Below are 20,685 nucleotides of genomic sequence, written 5' to 3'. Positions count from 1 at the left end.
GATTCAAATTTCGGTCTTAGACCATTTACAAATTGATAGAAGTATTATATCCTTGGAACAATGCCATGTTGGCTAAAAAAAAGTCAACTCTTCCAAAAGAATAGATAGTTCACTATAAAATTCTCTAATGCTTCTTTCCCTAAGTCATAGTTCAAATTTTATCTTGTAAATTATACATATGTGCAATGTTCTTAAGGGAATACATCTTCTTGAGATATTCTCAAGCTTTATTTGCATGTTTAAACTTTGCAAGACTTGACCATTTTTTGATATCAATGCTACTAATGAGCCAAGACATGATCTTGACATGTCCCATCATTCTTTCCATTTTTTTTCATAAGTAGCAAGAGTTTTGAATTTTTTATCATTCGTAAGAGGAACTTCCTTCTCTTTTCTAATTTAGGCTCCGGATCAGATCCATCTACTAGTTGTGATCATTGCAAACTTTTTTCCTCCTTTCGTTTTTCTTCCTTTTCCCTTTTGAGGAAAAAGCAGAAGAGAGAAGAGATAAATTCTTTGCAAGGTCTCACTTGACCTTTTGAAAAAGATTGTGAAATTTACTCGCCTCCGTTTTGAAAATTTTACGGGAAATGGAGAGACGGGATTCACTTGTCTGTACGAGGTTCAATCGTTCCTGGCGCCTTTCTCTGGGGTAATTGAACCAATGATCAAATTCATGCCTTTGCTTTGCTTAAATTTGTCTAAGTGATTATTCTGAAATCCAAAATGCACATAGAGTCATGCTTGTGCTGTATGCTTTTTGAAGATATTTCGGGATTTTCCAAGTGATTTTGAAATAAGTTTTAAAATATCCTTGAAGAAGTGATTCAGAATTTGAACTTATCTTAAACTTTGAATCCAAATTTGAAATAGATTTGAGATTGATAACAAAGTTAGAAATTCTTAAAGATTGAGTTTTGAAGAAAGATGAACTTGAAACTGGATTGGATTTTGAAAATTGGACTGAGAATATCCTTTTAGAAATGTCCTTTGAAGTTTAGAAAATGGTTTTTGAAAGGTTGAATTTTGAAAGGGATTTTGCTTTGGAAATTTGCACTTGAGGATTTGGAAATTGGATTCAGAGTTCGAGAATTTTGAAATCTGAAATTTAGTGGAAAATTGAATTTGAATTGATTTTGAATTAAAAATCAAGATTAGAAATCAATTCTAAGTTTTGAAATCATAATTGAACTTGAAAATTGAACTTGAAATTAGAATTGATATTGAATTTGAACTTCGAATTTGGAATTTGAAATTGAACTTGGAATTTAAGACGGGATTTTTGAAATAAATTTCAAACATTTGATTTAGAATTGAATTTGAAATAAACTTCAGAATTTAAAATTGAATTTGAAAATGAGAGTTCAAAATTTTGGACTTTTTGAAGAGAAATAAAGAATTTTGAATTTAGCATTTGAATTTGAAATAACATTCAAAGTTAAAAATCTGAAATTTAGAAATGTGAAGTTCAGAAATAAAAATTGAAATTTGGAATAAGATGTAAAGTTGAGTGGAGTTTTGAAATCAAAAGATAAATTTGCATTTGTGAATGAAATTTGAAAATGGTTTTGAATTTTGGAAATGAAAACTGTGTTTTTGAAAATTTATTTCAAAATCACTTGGAATTTTTGAAAATGAAAAATAATTTGAAAAGATGGCAAATAATAGTGCAAAATGATGAATGTATTGAAAGAACTTGCTTAAAATTAGATTTTTAAAAGAGATTTTATTGTTTAATATAATTGAAATGAGATTAAATTTTAATATATTCATGACTATGGTCACAAATATATTTTGATTTAATCTTCATTTAAATTTCAAGAAAGAATAAAATTAATTTTTGTGCTTTTATAGAAATTATGGCAAAATTAAATTTCAATATATTCATGACTATGACCACAAATATATCTTGATTTAATCTTTACTTTTAATTTTGATAAAGAAAGAAAATGTAATTTTGAAAATATAATGTTTTTCAGAAAGGACTTAAAGTGTAGGTCTTATTTTATTCTATAAAAGTTAAAAATCTTAAGTATTGTTCACATTTTGACTATGGTCATAAATGTGAATCATTTACTTAAGATTAATTACCTTTTATTAGAATGATGCACATGTCATTCGTGTTTCACCATTGTGTTTTTTGAAGAATAAAGTAAAATGAAATAACAGTAGCAATTATGAGAATTTAAAATACAACTATATGCTCATACATTCTATTCTAAGTAGTAAGGTATAATTTCTCATTAATATCAAATTATTACAATCTTGAACCGAAATTGAAATATTAAAACTTCCTATTCTAGGAAAGAAAATCATGACCTTCCAAGCTCTCCTGCAGTTATAAGATTAGCACAGGGCAATAGGAATGCAAAATACAGAAAAGAATTGAAAATACCATGTTAAAACCAATATGCAATCGATTATGCTTACGCTCTGATGAAAATGCATATGAAAAATAAGATACAATGCCTAATACATGAATGAAATGCATGTGCATTTGTCTAAGTGCAATGCTTATGCTAAATGAGAAATGCATATGCATCTACCTAAGTGTGATGCTTCACGAGAAATGAGAAATGCATATGCAATGCTTTATGCTAGTGAGAAAATATATATGAGAATGCATGTGCAATGCATTATGTTAATGAGAAGATACATAGGAAAATGCATATGCAATGCATTATGCTAATGAGAAAACACATATGAGAATGCGAATGCATATGCAATGCTAATGCTAATGGAGAAATGCATCTGCATTTGCCTAAGGCAATGCATATGCTTGATGAGGCAATGTACATGAGGATGCCATGCTAATGGAAATACAACAGTTCATGGGCTGCCACAGATGCATATGACATGGAGATACGGCAGCTCACGAGCTGCTATGAGACTGCTGTGAATGCTTGTGATGCAGAGATACAACAACTCATGGGCTGCTATGAGGCTTACATCAACTCATGAGCTGCTGGGAATGCTTGTGAATGTATTAAAGTTACAGCATCATGGGAATGCTGTGAGTGTGCATGTGGCTAATAACACTCAGACGATTACTATGTAAATGATAGGTAACAATGTAATTAAACGATGTAAATGATAGGTAACAATGTAATTAAACGATCTGTAGCACACTACAGTGCAATCGAATGACTTACAACACATAGTAAAATGGCTGTGATATACTGTGGATGCAAATAAAGAAATCACTAAATTGAATGTGAGATAATGCTGAACCATATGCTACTGTATTTAGCACTGTTGCAGTTGCCTAACTGAACAAGCAAGTAGTGGGAGCAAGAATCTTCAAACCAGCAGTCAAACCACCAATCCGGCCTTGCTTATAGTACATTAATGGCACAAAGGTTTCCTCCATGGTTATAGGCTATGTCACATGGGTGCGGGTGCGACACGGGTGCGGCACAATTCCAAAAAATTTGGACACGGGGACTCGGCTATATATATATATATTAAAAAATATATATTATAAATATATATATTTTAAATATTATAATTATTTATAATATACTGCCAAAATAATCTGCGAGCAGAGGGTGCAGGGAGTGGGGCCGAGCCCCTCCCCTGCGAGCAGAGGGTGCAGGGAGGGGGGGCGAGCCCCTCCCCTGCGAGCAGAGGGTGCAGGGAGGGGGGCCGAGCCCCTCCTCTGCGAGCAGAGGGTGCAGGGAGGGGGGCCGAGCCCCTCCCCTGCGAACCGAGGGTGCAGGGAGGGGGGCCGAGCCCCTCCCCTACGAGCAGAGGGTGCAGGGAGGGGGGCCGAGCCCCTCTTCTGCGAGCAGAAGGTGCAGGGAGGGGTCCCGAGCCCCTCCTCTGCGAGCAGAGGGTGCAGGGAGGGGCCGAGCCCCTCCCCTGCGAGCCGAGGGTGCAGGGAGGGGGGCCGAGCCCCTCTTCTGCGTGCAAAGGGTGCAGGGAGGGGGGGCGAGCCCCTCCTCTGCGAGCAGAGGGTGCAGGGAGGGGCTGAGCCCCTCCCCTGCGAGCAGAGGGTGCAGGGAGGGGGGCCGAGCCCCTCTTCTGCGTGCAAAGGGTGCAGGGAGGGGGGCCGAGCCCCTCTTCTACGTGCAAAGGGTGCAAGGAGGGAGGCTACGAGCAGAGGGTGCAGAAGGGTCGACATACCTGACGGAGGGGGAGACGGTGGCTGCCTGTCGCCGGAGTTCGGATCGCCGGCGTGGTTGCAGGAGAAAGCTGCAGGGGCTGAGGGGGAGAGGCAAAATCGAGAGGGTAAGCCCCTCTCCCTGTCGATAAACCCCTTTTAGGGTTCGACTGTCAAAAAAATTTTTGGATCTGGGTCGGGTTTGGACCCGACCCGACCCGGATCCAAAACATAATTTAAAACTCGAAATGGACAATTTTGGACTCGGTCAAAGTTGACCGAGTCCAAAATGTGGACGGACTCGGCCCGGACTCGTTGACCGAGTCCGACTCGGCGTTGACCGAGTCCGGGCCGAGTCCGAAGCCGCACCCGAGTCCGCACCCAAGTCCGTGCGTGTCGACGCGGGTGTGGCAACCCTTTAGCCGAGTCCGTGTGACATAGGTTATAGGTTATAGGTTATAGCAATATGTTCTTCACAGTGGTGGCTGACCACTTTTTCGGTAAATTGATGCAAGGATCGGCAAAGGTGCAACAACACAGAACCAAGAACTACAGGAATTTCCAAACCATCCGCAGCCCTACAACTGCAATGCAAGTTACATTGTTACAAGATGCTAAGACCACTACTGAACCTTCGGTCTCTCAAATCAAAAGACTGAACCCATATCTACTTTATGGATGACAAGAACCCAGAAGTCAAGCTGTTACACCCTACTTGCTTGCTTTAAGCATTACTAACCAAGAAAACCAAAATAAGTCTGCTACCACCTTGTCACTTATACAGCTGAAGTTTGCCCAGAAGAACACCAAGAAAGAAGTCAATGCAAACAGCAAGCATTCAGCTGATACTGCTAAGGCTGGGAGGAAAGCTCCAAATAAATGAGCATTTAGAAAGAACCGTAAGATTTGACATGCATCAAATCATACAATGGGAGTCCAAAGAGCCTAAAGTAATTTCCTGGAATCCAATAAGAGTATTTTGCAGCAAAGAGCCTGCAATACCCTGCTTAAGAGAACTCATTATCCCTTGCTGTAGAGACCCTAGAGTGCTTGTGTTGTGTCAAAAGGAGATTAGGGCTACAGCACATTCTGCAGATTTTGCTGAGATGATGGAATCTTAATATGCTGCCCTAAAGGCATGGTTCCCTACTGTATGGCTGTCACAGTACTTGGCTATATCGAGGTTAATGAATTCTGCTATTGTGACTCTCATGCTGTGGTAGCTGGGAGGTTTGAGGCTACGGTTGTGGTGGGTGCACAGAGGAGGCAAGGTGCAGGGAATGCACTAAAAATATCTCAATGGATGTGGCAATGTGCCGACGGGTGGGAGTGAGCTTAATGAGCATGCATAGTGTGTGAGTGCACATAGTGAAGTGCGATTAATTAATGTATACTCAGTATATATGCCCATAGTGTATGGGCATACATACTGAGTATACCTATCGAGGCTTGGACCAGATGGCATACCTATCGAGGCTTGGAAATGCTTGGGTGTGAATGATTTAGAATGGTTGACAAATCTTTTTAACAAGATTTGGCAGACAAATAAGATGCCTAATGAGTGGAGGAAGAGTACTTTAGTGCCTCTATATAAGCATACGGGTGACATACAAGATTGCACAAACTATCGTGGTATAAAACTCATGAGTCATACTATGAAACTTTGGGAGAGGGTGATTGAGCATAGGTTGAGGAAGGTTTTCATGATATCGGAGAATCAATTTGATTTTATGCCTAGAAGATCAATTATGGAAGCTATACATCTTCTTAGACAAATTATTGAGAGATATAGAGAGAGGAACAAAGATTTGCATATGGTTTTTATTGATTTAGAGAAGGCATACGATAGAGTACCTAGGGATGTTCTCTAGTGGACAATGATGAAGAAAGGTATTCAAAATCCTTATCAAGATTGGAAGGGCAACAAAGCCCTTTTGGTTTGCTAAGTGGATTGGGGGTTCTTCCATAGTTTTATTTCTTTATTTGTTTATCGTTGTAAAAAACAAGTGTGTTGGTGCAAGACTGTTGGGACCAGATTGGCGGGTGGCACATTCATTTTAGAAAAAACCTCAAGTATGTGGAGCTCGCAGATTGGCTGGTAATGAGAATGCTTGCTAACTTGAAGCTGAAAACATATGGTAACACCATATTGTAGATGTGTGACAGACCTGGCACCTTCACCACACCATCATTTTATCTCTCCCTCTTTGAACCTGGGATTGAACCTTTCCCTAGCACCAAGGTTCCCACTTAGCTTGTATTTGCTATTTATGTTATGCCAATTGAAGAGACCACTGCGCATCTGTGCTTGTTCTTTTGGGTAGCAATTATTTCATTTAACCTGGCAGGATTTGGCTTTGTTCAACCTCCTTCCAACTGCATTAGGTATTTACTGTTAGGGCCGCCTTCATTGTGGTCAAAAGCCAGATGAAGATTTGTTTAGAAGTGGTCCCTCTTCTTGGCATGGTGGTTTATTTGGCAGGAACATAACCACAATAGAATTTTCCATGAGAGATGACTCATCCCTTCTCAGTTCACCTTTGTATTCAAGGAGAAGTCCTTGATTGTGCCACTAAGAAATGCCCTAGTTTGGACTTGCCTTGGATTGGCTCAGCAAGATTGGTGAACCCTATGCGACTACATGCTGTGTTGTGTATTTTCTAGCCAGCAACTTCTTATCTCCTTCCTTAAGAAACTCTTTACTTTGCAAAAAAAAAATGAAAAATCTCACGTACAGACAGATTGACAATCTCATCTTCGAGCAAAAGTTGAAAGTGACCGCTGAACTTTACCTTCCAATATGTTTGAGATGCACCAACAACTCTGTCATTGACTCATTAACTAAGATCCATCAAGCAGCATGAATGTTGCCAAAGATAATGCTTGGACTTAACTCTACAGGCCAAATATGGCCTTATAACTTTTCAACTTTCCACCTACAGTATAAACACCTAACCATGAAAGGCACGAGATGATTGGTTCATTCCGCTTGTTTACAACATAGAAATTCATTTCTCCCTTAGCCATTTTCCCTTTCCTATCTTTTGGAGTAATGCCCTTTTCACCTTGCTAAAAGGATGTCATAAAAAAATTCAACCCTGTTTTCCATTATCAAGTTGCTGACAGGTGATATGAAATCAACATAAAACATCAATTCAGGCAATGGTGTTTATGCTTATGGCCACAGGACTGGCATCCCTACACAACATTTTACCTTTAGAAGGGAAAAGGTTCACTCCCAATGATGATTAGCATAGTTAGGATATTTTAAGTTAGTTTCAATATTTTAAGAACGGTGCTTCCGTCAAATAGTGGATCCACTTAGACTTATTCAAATAAGATTTCATGCTAGTGCAGTTTGAACATTACTTTCTAGGATAAATTCATGATTAAGATTGTTTATCTATCAACTATATCAAATTGAGAGTTAATAAAAACCTCATAGGATCATGCGGGAATCAACCTTGAATCTACCTACTCAGAGTAGGAGTGTCACTCGGTCAACAAGGAGCCTTTTAATGTTTGACCATTTCTAGAACAATTTTCCAAAACAGTTGCCATTTTCTGGCAATCACAAACAACCCAAAGTAGGAGCAGAATGTAGTAAAATCTAGGTGACATGACACAAGAGACATACATGGCATGGTTAATACAACAATTTCCAAAACAGTTTCCCATTTTCTGGCGATCACAAACCCCCCAAAGTAGGAGTGGAAAGTAGTAAAATCTAGGCAACATTTGTAGGATAAAGTCATAAGAAATATATATGACATGGTTATTGAAAGGCACGCATATCACTAGGCATTCTGCCTGATCTGTTTTTCTTTCTGTTTCCATTTTCTTAAATAGCCAAGCTAGGGTTTGGACCAACAAATTTGAACCCAACATTCCTTATTCAAGACTGCCACTCTAACCAGTGCAGCTATCTTATTCAACCCACATTATCACTATGTAGAGTAATTTACATCAGTATATGAGCCTTAAGATCACAATTATTAACTAAGTCTAATCTTAACTTTGCTATGCAACATGAAAAGTCAAAAACTTGGCATGGAAAAACAAGAATTTGAGAACAGATCAAAACTCAATATCATAAAATAATACAGATAAATGCATGTTGTGACATACCATGTCTATTGTCCATGTCAATATTATTACCTTGACCATCCCTGGCTTAAGTAAAATACCGATGGGAAGCAGTGTAGACAGGAAAATTGACCCAGAAATGTGTATGTGCTCACAAGCACCATCATGATTTGAAAACTCACTCACACTCAACGCAGCCATCCATCGGGTCAATCCAGTGAATGACTCGGATTTGAACAAGACTCGGCCATGTCACAAGTAGATTCAGCCGAGTCAGATGGGTTTTCATATGAGTCAGCTATGATCGGCTTAGTCAATTTAAGGCTAGGGGTGGGCATCGGGCCGGCCCAGCCCGGGTCCATTGAGAGCTCTGTCTGCCGGGCTTTAATTGCAGCCCGGCCCAAAGATGGCCTGGCCCGTTTACTAATAGGTCGGGTTTTGGCCCGGTTCATAATGGGCTCGGGTTTGAAGAGCAGCCCATGGCCCGTCCAATTGGCCCAACGGACCATTGTGAAGCGGCGGGTTCAGCCCGATCCGGCCCAAATCCATTTGTAAATAGTAATAATTTACAAGTTCTTGTTAAAATTGCATTATATATGTACATATATTAGTAATGATAAGGTTCTCCCAGAGCACCTACTCCCACATAATAGAAACTTTAGAATTTCAAATTTCTTAAACCTTTTTTTTGTTGATCAGATCCTATAGATATGATCTATAAGCATTATTTAGTAAAAAAGTTTTGGATCATGTGATTATAGCATACATGTATGCTTTTTGAGACCTTTAAAAATCAATGGTTCACAATGTATCAAAATTTCATGGCTTAAAAATCCTATTTTTATGTCTAAAAAATATTATCAAAAGCATAATTCCTATCAAATAAACTATGTTGAGTACATTCATAAGGTTTAATTGAGAAGATACAACCTACATCCATGATTTCTAGTATGCAGGAGTAGGCAATCCCGGAGCACCATATATATATATATGTGTGTGTGTGTTGTAACCATGGTTGCCAGTTGAGGAAGCGGGAGCGGGAAGCGAGGCACTTTCAAAATTTTAGGAAGCGGGGAAGCGTGGGACCACTTAGGAGCGATTCGGGAAGCGTCTCGGAAGCGACCCAGGAAGCGTCTCGGAAGTGAGGGGGAAGCGAAAAAAAAAATAATAAAAAATACAAAAAATTTGAAAAAACAGGGGAAGCGTGGGGGAAGCGAGGGGGAAGCGTGGGGGAAGCGCGCTTCCCATTAAAGGGAAGCGCGTCCCCCATTAAAGGGAAACACGTCCCCCATTAAAGGGAAGCGCGCTTCCCAAAAAAGGGGGACGCTTCCCCCCACGCTTCGGAAGCGCGACGTTTCGCGCTTCCGAAGCGCGCTTCGGGGAAGCGCGCTTCCCCTTTTAGCTAGGCGCTTCCGGTAACTCTGGTTGTAACTAGGAGAGTTTCCTTTTTTCTTTCCTTTCTTTTTGGTTTCTTTTGAACTAGTCTACACAAGGTTGACTAGTCAGCAAGAGATGTTGGGGCTGGTCCAAAGGCTCTAAATAGAGTCGTTGGACCTGCTCTAATGTCTCTATGGGACTCCTATGATGTATATAAATAGGGGATGATTCCCCTTTTGTTTGTAATACTTCTTGAATGGGTTTGACATTAATAAAATATTATTTTTATAATTTGTATGCCTCTTTTGTTTGCCCCTTTGTGGGTTTTGTGAGTGAGTCTATTTTGTGGCTCTTTGTGTGTTCACTTTGGTGATTTGGGGGATCTTGTTATGGCTCTTTTGTGTATCTACCTTGGTGATTTGGTGGACTTTGTTGGAGGCTCTCGTTTCCTTGCATGGTATCAGAGCTTGGTGGTTTCAAGCTTCTTGTTGATGCTTGTGGGATCGTGGCTCCACACTTAAAGATTCAGATCCAAGTGTTTGTGTGATCCTTTGGTGGTGCTAGATTGGTGTTAACTTTAATTCAATTTTTTTGTGGAGAGATTGTGCTTGCTTTATTTTTTGTGTTATTTCTCTCTATATATATGTTCTCTCTCTATTATCTTTCCCACCCATGTAAAATGGATGACAAAGAAAGTGTTACCAATGTTCCCATGAAACTTAATGATTCTAACTATGTAACATGGTCTTCCATCATAAAACACCATATTTGGAGAAAAGGGTTGTGTGGACTAGTGTGAACACCCCAAATTTTCAAAAATTTCAAAAATTTCAAAAATTCCCTTTTTGCCCCTGACCCCCACCTTCTGAGCAATTAGGCCAATTTTCGCTCACTTCTCGGATTCATTTCCTTGTTGAGGATCCGAAATCCAATTTCAATTTTCATACTCGACCCAATCTCGAATCCAGATCATATATCCAAATCAAATCATGAGTCTGAATCTTCTATTTTTCAAAAAAATCAAAAATCAAAAATCAAAAATCAAAAATCAATTCCATGTATGGGCTCAAGTATCTTATCCAGATCCGATCTCAATTCGAGATCCAAACTCGATATTTGCTCAAAACCTCGAATCTAGACCCATTTTAAAACTCAATTTTTTTATTTTAAAAACTCTCTTTTTGTGAAATTCTCAAGATTTCAAAATTAATATTTTCATAAAATTCCAAAAACCTTATATGGATCCCATCTCGTAAATCCCTCGCATTTCCCTCGTATTTTTGGGTTTTCTCTCAAAAACATAAAAGAAAAAATTCAGAAAAATAGCTTACCCTCTTTTTGAAACTCTTTTTCTTAACTAAAAAATTCATTTTGAAACTCTTTTTTACTAAAACCTCTTTTTTTGAAATTCTTTAAAAAATCGAGGGACCCCTTTTGAAAATAATGTAACGGTCTCCCCTGTTATAAACGAACGCATGGGGGAGACCTTCTCATCCATCGGCCATCTCCCACCTCTCGCATTCCATCCATCGCCTTCCTCTCTTCCTGTCCCCTTTCTCTCTCTCTCCCTCTCCTTCTTCCTCTTCCCTCTCTCCCTCATTTTTTTCCTCTTTAAAGCCTCTGCAATTTCTTTCTTTTGAATCTTGCACATGAAGTCATGATTCATCTCATGAGAAGGAATGTAGAAGTCTGCAAGATCCTGAGCATGACTTCCATTAAAAGCTTATTAAAATAATCTTTCTATCTCTCCTTAATCTCCTCATTTTTTGACTAAAACTCTTTGAGTTTCATCTTTGATGCATCTAACCATACCCAAATCCCTCGATTTCCTATATCTCATCTTTGCAAGCCTATAAATATCTTTCTCTCCCTCTTTGGTATCCAACTTGTCATAAACCTCCTTATATACCTTATCCCTCGCGTTTCAAACTACTTTCTTAGCTTCCTTCTTTGCTATCATATACTTTTCCAAATTCTCATTATCATAACTTTTATTTAGATTTCTATAACTCTCTTTTAACCTTAATAGCTAATTTGACATCCTCGTTCCACCATGATGTATCCTTACCTAGCGGTGCATTGCCTTTAGACTCACCCAATACCTTCTTAGCCCCCTTTCTCATGCAACCCGCTATCTTATTCCACATTAATTCTGAATCCTCCTCGAGACACCAATCGACTTCCTTAACTACCTGCTCTATAAACATTCCTTGTTTAGCTCCTTTCAGTGCCGACCACTTAATTCTAGGATCTATCTTATGTTTATCCCTTTTGCGGCATTTTCTAATTTTAAGATCTAAAATTAAGACTCTATGTTGTGTAGCTACACTTTCTCCTGGTATAACCTTACAATCGATGCAACAACCCCTATCTCTCTTTTTAAGTAGGAAAAAATCTATCTGACTCGGATTTTGAATAGCCAAGGAAAATTGGGATCCAATCCCTCTAAATGGCTGAACCTCTTTTCCAGGCCAATGTCATCTCCTATCACCATTGAGTGGGTATTTATCCTTAATGAGCTTGGACCAAGGCTTGCTGTGAAAACAGATGCAGGTCCACGATTAGTCTCTTCACCTGTAAAGTTGGAGTGGGAGTATGACTCTATTGCAGCTAAGAAGAGATCAACGCCTCATACAAGGAAATCACCCCAAATAAAATCTCTCTTAGTTCTTGAAAGCCTCTTTCATGGCGCACCTGGAATTGAAGCATTAATATGCTTCACAAGTGTAAATCTACCGACAAGGAGGGATACTTAACTGTCCAAATCCTTCCTTGCATCTTTTCCTCAACTTCTTTCCACATAATTTCTTCCCATGACCTTGATAAGAGACATGCCATGGTATTTCATTGGCAAGTCACCAATCCGACATCCGTAGATCTGCTTTGCAACTTAGCAGGTGTCTGGATCAGCGTTGAACAATACTACTTCATGCTTGTCTTCATTAACCAACAATCTTGACATTTCAGCAAATTCTCTTTAAATGAACCAAGTAAGTTCTACTCATTTATTGAATAGATGCAGTCTCAAAGATGAGGATATCATCTGTACGCTGCAGTAACAGAATTAGATCTAAGCCATGGAGGGGCAAACCACTAAGAAAACCCTCAAACAGCCCCTACTGCATCACCATGTTTAGGCCTTGAATAGCAATGTTGAACAGGAGGGGGAAAGTGGGCACCCTTTGTAAATGTACCTGCAACAATATCAACAACGCTGAAATGACTAGACATGAATGCAGCCCTTAGAATGATCATAAGGTGATTGTTTCATAATAGCTGTTCTAGGAGCAATCATTCACTATGAACATTGCATAAAACCAAGTATGTTAGATTGTATCACAAACATTTCAGGAAGTCAAGTCTGGCTCGCATGAATGCCACATTTGGGTTGCATTCTGCAGAAACATGTCAGGAGATCACACCTACCTGACTATTCCTGCACAGCTTGGGTATTGCAAGCATAATCTTTGATTGCTAGGCTCAGATTCAGATCCAAAGGATGCATCAAACGTCTAGCGTCTTAAGCTTGTGAACAACACTTTATTTAACCAATTTGGACTTGTACATATGGAGTTTTAAATGTACAAAAGTGGCCTAGTTGCACACACTTTAACCCAGTTGACTATTTTCTCATGGCGTGGGTATTTGAATGTAAAACATGTTGATATTTCACACCTTGATTGCTCCAATCAAACCTTTTTGATCTAATTTTGATTTATTATTACAAAGTTATGCAGGTGAAAATATGGATTTTTAGAAACCTTTGAAATCAATGTGGATCTTTTAAATGGTATTGCAAATTTTCCTTCAATAACATACACGGATTTTGTTCTTGGTGTGTATCAAAATGATGGTACAGCTATAAAATTTGATTTTATACAACTAAGATATTATTCTGTAAAGTTTCAAAGATAGTCCTAAGCCATGCAAATGCTTAAAGGAATGCGGTGTTGCATTTTCTTAATATCTCAATCAATGTCTGCTACACATGCTAGATCTAATCTATGATTGGCCATGTCAAATTTGATCAATTCTTCTGTTTGGTTTGCCAGAATTAGTCCTGTCCTTGGACCATGTAAAGTTGTTCCGTACCAAGTTAAGTAGTAATTAAGGTGTAAATGATATATGTAAGTTACCTGAGAATAGGGAAATAAAAACTAGAGACTTGAACTAGGTAAGGTATACTAAAAGTTAAGTCAGAAATGTTCTAGTTAAAGATGATCAAATAAGTAAATAAATATTTTTGGAACTTGTTAAACGAGGAATGGAGAAATAAAGTAGAACAAGAGGGACAACTTGATCAGGGAAAGATTGACATATGCTTGGATCGTGTTGTCTAACTAATTTGGTATCTCAGTGAGCATGACAAGGGTGAAATAATTTGCAAAATTGTTTAATATTAACAATAATCCATCTTCAAGAAAAACAGTCAATGAGTGCGCAAAAAGGACATAGGTTTCTAAGAATAAAGGTGATATAAGAAAAATTAGAGATAAGCTGCGACATATACACGAACCTAAAAAAAAATTAATGCTCTTCGTGTATTTTCCGGTGGTACAATCTGGTTTTCCATACACTTTTATGACTGCATAGGAACTGAGCCAAGCTAAATACTGCTTTCGAGCTTGGCCTGATGTAGCCTGAACAAGGCTCAAGGCTTGGCTCGAGCTTGTGTCAGGATTGAACACCAAGATTGATCCAGTTGAACTTGAGCTCGGCTTGGCTAAAATGAGCTGCATTTTAAATTAATGAACATTTTTTTTTTCGTAAAAACTGAAGGATAATAAGAGGAGAGTGGGGTTGAACCTGTCACCTCTTAAAAGAGGAGAGGTCTAATTGTTGGAACAGTACTTCCGTTTTATGCAAAGAAGGTAAAATACTAAGCATATTATATTACAATAAAGAAAATCTCTTTATCAAACTTTGTTGAACCTAGACTCAACCTATTGCTTAGGTCCTAAATCAGTCTTGAGCTTGTCTTATTTTTTAAAGGAATTGAGCTTGAGCCTATCTTGAGCTTTTCATGAACATGTTAGCTTTATCTGCATCCCTACATCCTTTGTTTCATATTACTGGGTGCACTTTGTTGTGGCAGTTATCTTCAACTTAGTCTATGCCTAGATATATATGTATTAGTATTACATTCCTTTCTTTTCTGCATTACTATATATTGTATTGGAGAGTATGCAGGTTATCTCTTTGGTTAAAAGGATCAAATTCACCTGCCGAATAAGGTGTTGACTGACTGGGTTCCAGTGGCAGTATGCGAGCGCCATTACTGCTACATTGCCTGATGGATGAGTAGGTGTTTGCATGTGCGTTATTTGCATTGAGCTCGAGCTAGTTTATGACTTTGTTTAGGTCATGTTTTGAAGTTTGAACAACTAGATGCTTGTTCATGATGCACCATTTCATTATCAATTGGGGACTTTGATGTGGCTTTCTTTCCTAGAATATTGACTCATTTTTCATAAATTACCATGTGTGTGTTGTTTTCCCCAAATTTTAATCATTGTAAATGATCCTCCAGATCTGCCTTGAAATCATCCACTTTGCAGACTACTCTGAAAATGCTAACAGCAGTATAGTAAGAGAAATCTGGGCTAGGTTGCTTGATCAAGCCATATCAAGAGGGGGAGTTGCAGAGGCCTGCCAAGTACTGAAGCGGGTTGGTCCCCAGTTTTATCCTGGAGATGGGGCTAGCTTGCCATTGGATACAATATGTCTGCATCTCGAGAAGGCAGCACTGGTAGTTAACCAGTTTATTGTTCTTGCAGTAAAATTTTCTAATTTTGTTATGTTACATTGATGGCATGACCTTCCTTCTTTTTTCAGGACCGAGCAGAGTCAGGTGTTGAGCCAGTTGGAGATGAGGATGTTGCAAGAGCTTTACTTGCTGCCTGCAAAGGTGCAGCTGAACCTCTTCTAAGCACTTATGACCAGCTTTTGTCAAATGGAGTTATCTTGCCTTCACCTAATCTTAGATTACGGCTATTAAGATCCGTGCTTGTGGTTCTTCGTGACTGGGAGGTGTCAATACTTGCTCAGAGGATGGGTACAAGTTCCACTGGAGCTGCGCTCATTCTTGGAGGATTGTTGACCTCAGAGCAAACTACAACAATAAATCAAGGGATAAGAGACAAAATCGTTAGTGCTGCTAACAGGTTAAGCTCTTCCTTTTGCTTCTTTAGGTGCTATTATGTTCATTTTTGGATGATCCAGATATCAACATCTCTGCAAAGAATAACAGCATGCTACACACACAAAATGTACAAGCATACACGTGTGTGCATGCATATGCACATGCACCCACATGCAGCCTCTTGCACATGTATGTGTGCATACACCCACACTATTTTCCCGAAAATAGGCAGTATAAACCCATAATCCTAATTTTTCTCAGAAACCGGCCAGACCCAGTCCATTCAGGGACTGATCTGGACGGTTTATGGGGTTGATCAGAACTGATCCATGTGTGGGTCATCTCGGTACAACATCCCATGCTCGATTTCGAGAAGGTTTGTTCTATACCCCTTACCAAATCTTTTTTTTTTCCAATTCGTGCCAACACCCACACGATTTTGCACATTATATATTTTTTCTAAGGACTGAACCAAACCCCACCTGAGGGATCTGATAAAGTCCCTTTCCTCCATTAGACCAAACTGATCCACGATGGGTTTTCATTCGAAACCCCTCATGCATCGAATTTCGAAACCTCTTACCGGTTTTAGTCCCCACGAGCATAGCCCTAACAACACGAGTTTATGCATTGGGGATCTTTACCTTTCGTTTTTGCGGAGCCCAGTGCTTTCTTTTTAGGGTGAGGAAGAGGAGTTGTATACGAGGCCACTCTCTCACTATCAATTAAATCAACTCCGACACCACACCACATGGATCAAACATACTGACGAGGGCGTACTACGTCCTGGCTGGAAAGAATCTTGAAATTATTTCCCTTTCCCTCAGCCATCGTGGCTTTGGACTTTTGCCTAAGTAATGACTCTTCCATGTCTAAACGAAAGCCTTTGAAAGTGGAAGGCACATATTCCTTTCTGTCTCTGCAAGGCCAACATCATCAAGGTGGATTGCTAGAGCAGACAGAACTCTAGACGGAGCCTTCTTCACCTGAGTAACATATATTTCTATATGGATAAATCCTATTCCATTGCTTCAAACCTACCTTGTCAGCAACTATAATAAAGATTGGATTTCCATTAACCTGTGTACCCAATTTCTTGATCCACCTTTAATCTGCCATCTTTCATAGACTCAGTTGAAAAAAATAGTTCAATATAAAAATGCAGTTAATACCAATAAATCAAATCTTGGACCCGCAAGGCTAGCTAATTTGGTATTTATTATGATAAATATGCTTATGAAGAAGATGGCTCCCGAAATAGAGATTAAGAATTCAAATTTAATCTACATCGATCACGGGGATCCATTTATTGATGATGACAGAGGAAAATCCACCTTGAGAACATAGTGAAGAAGATATTCGTGGAAGTTGTAGATAGCGAGGGCATAGAGCTGTTGATTCTGCTTCTGCATCATCATATGACGACTGATCTTTTATTTTTTGAGAAATTATGATGTTGAATCTTGAATTTTTTTTTGGTGTTGTATGGGTTATGACTTGTGATTTTTTTTGGAGTTTGTAATGAAATACAAAAGAACAATAGAATGCCTCATATGGGCTTTACAAAAGACACAAAGGTGTATATAAAGAAAGACCGGTCAAATACAAGCACAAAACCACAAATGAGCAAGAGACAATCATAAAAAAAAATCTTATTTTAGAGCACTTGCTTAAGTCAAGCATTTCCACGTCTAAGGGGAAACATCCCTATATATATAGAAAGGAGAGCCAATATAGCTGTTGGGAGCATCCCAACATCTATAAATATAGCTGTTGGGATCTCCCAACAACTATGTTTGGGCAATGATAATATTGTCCATATCAAAAACAAAAGTTTTCAAAACAGAAAAAAAAATAAGGAAACAAAAAATATATAAAGACACTAGTGCCCCTAGTGGGCACAACCTATACAGTGAAAATACTAAAATACCCTTATTGGGTATTACCTATTACAATGATATGAACATATATATATATATATATATATATATATGATACAACTTAACACTCTCCCTTAAATTTACGGTATAATCACCAAAAGTTTGTCAAGTAAGAAGTGAAGCCGAAGAGATGAAAGCGTTTTTGTGAAGAAGTCGACTAGCTGGAATTATTCCGATGCTACATAGGACATGATGATAATCTTCTTAAGATATTCTTCATGAACATAGTGACAATCTATCTTGATGTGATTGGTACGTTCATGGAATATATGATTGCCGGCTATGTAGATAGCGCTTTTATTGTCATAGCATAACCTCGTGGGCAATTGCATATGCACCCCCATGTCTTTTAGTAATCTTCTCAATGTTGTGGTGGTCATGGCCTGATACTCAACTTCAGTTGATGATAATGACACCTTTTGCTGCTTGCATTTCTAGGACACCAACGAGTCACCTATAAAAACACAGAAACCTATAGTTGAGCGTTTATCATTAGGATTTTCTCTCCATTTAGAGTCAGTATAAGCAATTAATTCGAGTGGGAAGGAGGAAGACAAAACAATCCCTTTAGAAACAACATTTTCTAAATATCTAATGATACACATAAGGACACTCGTGCACAATGGTAGGAGAATGTTGGAATTGATTGGCAGTATGAACATCACGTGAGATATCAGTCTGATGATGTGAGAACCTCAATTATTTGGCGGTAAGGAGTAGGATCGTCTAGAGGTGTGCCATCATCTATCTTCATTTTTGCATTTATCACTTTAGGAGTGTCCACCCTTTTCTCATCTGTAATTCTAGACCTGTCTATGATGTCAGAAGCAAACTTGGATTGAGTTAGAAAATAGCCACAAGCAGAATATGCAACCTCAATCCCTAACAAGTATCTAAGAAAACCTGGGGCATTCATTTCAAAGTTTTGTTTTAAAACATTCTTAATAAAACTAACTCCCTGTTTGTCTCCTCTAGTGATGATCATGTTGTCAATATAGAGAAGAAAAATAACAATGCTTGCATCAGGTTTCTTAATCAACATAGCAGTGCCAATATAATAGGAAGTAAACCATAGTTTAACCATAGCAAAACTAAATCGATCATACCAGGATTTATGTGCCTGCTTTAGACCATAAAGGGATTTTCTTAAGTGAAACACTTTTCTAATAAAAACTTTATATCCAGGTGGTAGATCCATATAATCTTCTTTATTCAATTCACTATTGAGGAAGTTATTCTTGACATCCATTTGATAAATAGGCCAACATCTAATGACAATTATCACTATAAGAGTTCTGACGAAAGTCATTCTAGTCATCATAATCTATTTTATATTCTTGAGTATAACCTTTGACCACTAATCTACCCTTATGCCTCTCTAAAGTTTCATCACTCTTAGTTTTAACTTTAAACACCCATTTACATCTTATTGTTTTCTTTCCATGAGAAAGATATTTTATTTTCCAGGGTTTGGACTTTTCTAATGCTCCTATTTCATCATTCATAGTACTTATCTATTCAGGACAATTCTTGGCTTGGTTGTAGAAAGTTCTATATTGCAGAGTAAAAGACTCAAATGACAAACCTTTCAGGAGGTCTATGTGTTCTTTCGGATTTTCTAAGAGTGCTTGGTTCTTGATTTTCTATGTTGGAATACTTTTCTAGGGCATTGGAATGTCAATAGTCTCTTCTTCTATATTGAATAACTAGAGGTTGGTTATCTATGTCATGTGTCTCACCACACTAGATATTGGATTGAGGTTCATTATCAATATCAATACTGTTGTTCAACAATTCAATGTTATATTTAGGAACTAATTCAAGAAACGAGTGATCATTGTCTTCCTTAGGCACATTTATTTCAAAGAAACTTTCTTGCTCTATAAAGGTAACATTCCTTGAAATATAGAGTTTATCATGTTTAAAACCATAACATCTAAATCCTTTTTGGCTTTCACCATAATCAAGGAAAACAAAAGGAATAGCTCTGGGACAAAGTTTGTCATTTTTATTTGTAAGAACAAAACATTTGCATCCAAAGGTCCTTAATCTAAATTAATCAGGAGAGGTTTTATAAAGTTTTTCATAATGCGAAATATTTTGAAGTTTGGTTGAAGGAAGTATGTTTATGAGGTAAATAACAGAAGCGTAGCTTCAACCCAAAAATGTTTTAGGACATGTTTAGAAATATGCAAGGCTCTAGTGGTTTCTACGATATCCCTATGTTTCCTTTCGGTCAAACCATTTTGTTGAGGTGTGTTTGCACACGATCTTTGGTGAAAAATGCCATGTTTTTTCAAGTAGTTTTTAAAGTCATTTGACATAAATTCTCCTTCTGAATTAGAATAAAAAATAAAAATATTAGTCTTAAGGAAATTTGTAACAAGGTTATGAAAGGTTTTGAAAGTCTCAAAAACTTCATACTTGTGCCTAAGGCGGTAAATCCAAGTGATACGAGAATAATCATACACAAAAATCACATAATAACTGTCACACAAACTCTTCTAAGAGGGCACCACACCCGCGTTGCACTCCCACCCGGGTGCGACACTTGGACACAACTTCCTTTGTGTTAGGTGAAGTCAACCACATTGAGGTCCATTTTTAACCAAAAGTAGATTCAATTAACTTTAATCAAGTCCATTTTTATCTATATTATATATATATATATAAATGCACACAAATACTTATAGTGTTAACTTAAAACTGTTAATATATATATATATATATATATATATATATATATATATATATATATATCCTCTCCGCATCCCCGCACCTAAGTTTTTTTAAAGTGCCGCATCACCGCATCCGCACTTGTACTCGCACCCGCACCCTCACCTATGTGACATAGCATAATAAGTATATCCACCTTTTGAAGTAACATGAGCAGGACCTCTTACATTTGAGTGTATTTATTCAAGTGGTTTGAAAGAAAAAAAAGTCCTCTCTTGATAAAGAATTGCATTCATTTTCCCAACACAAGCAGTTCTATGAATTTTTTTGTTACAAATTTTTCTCAAATGAGATACATTGGA

General features: G+C 38.0%; 1 protein-coding gene across 2 annotated transcripts in view; it reads left to right on the top strand.

Annotated features, from left to right (window-relative positions):
* Positions 1-20,685, top strand: part of NUP155 (nucleoporin 155) — a 67,167-nt gene that overhangs the window by 19,021 nt on the left and 27,461 nt on the right. For both annotated transcript variants that reach the window (XM_089993167.1, XM_089993166.1), the window contains 2 exons: positions 15,096-15,314; positions 15,401-15,729. In XM_089993167.1, the coding sequence (XP_089849293.1) occupies positions 15,096-15,314; positions 15,401-15,729 (548 nt within the window). The remainder of the gene's footprint in view (positions 1-15,095; positions 15,315-15,400; positions 15,730-20,685) is intronic.

The sequence above is a fragment of the Nuphar pumila genome, chromosome 17, assembly GCF_984573655.1.
Source record: "Nuphar pumila chromosome 17, dmNupPumi1.hap1.1, whole genome shotgun sequence".
Lineage (NCBI taxonomy): Eukaryota > Viridiplantae > Streptophyta > Magnoliopsida > Nymphaeales > Nymphaeaceae > Nuphar > Nuphar pumila.
This window is presented reverse-complemented; position numbering and strand designations above follow the sequence as displayed.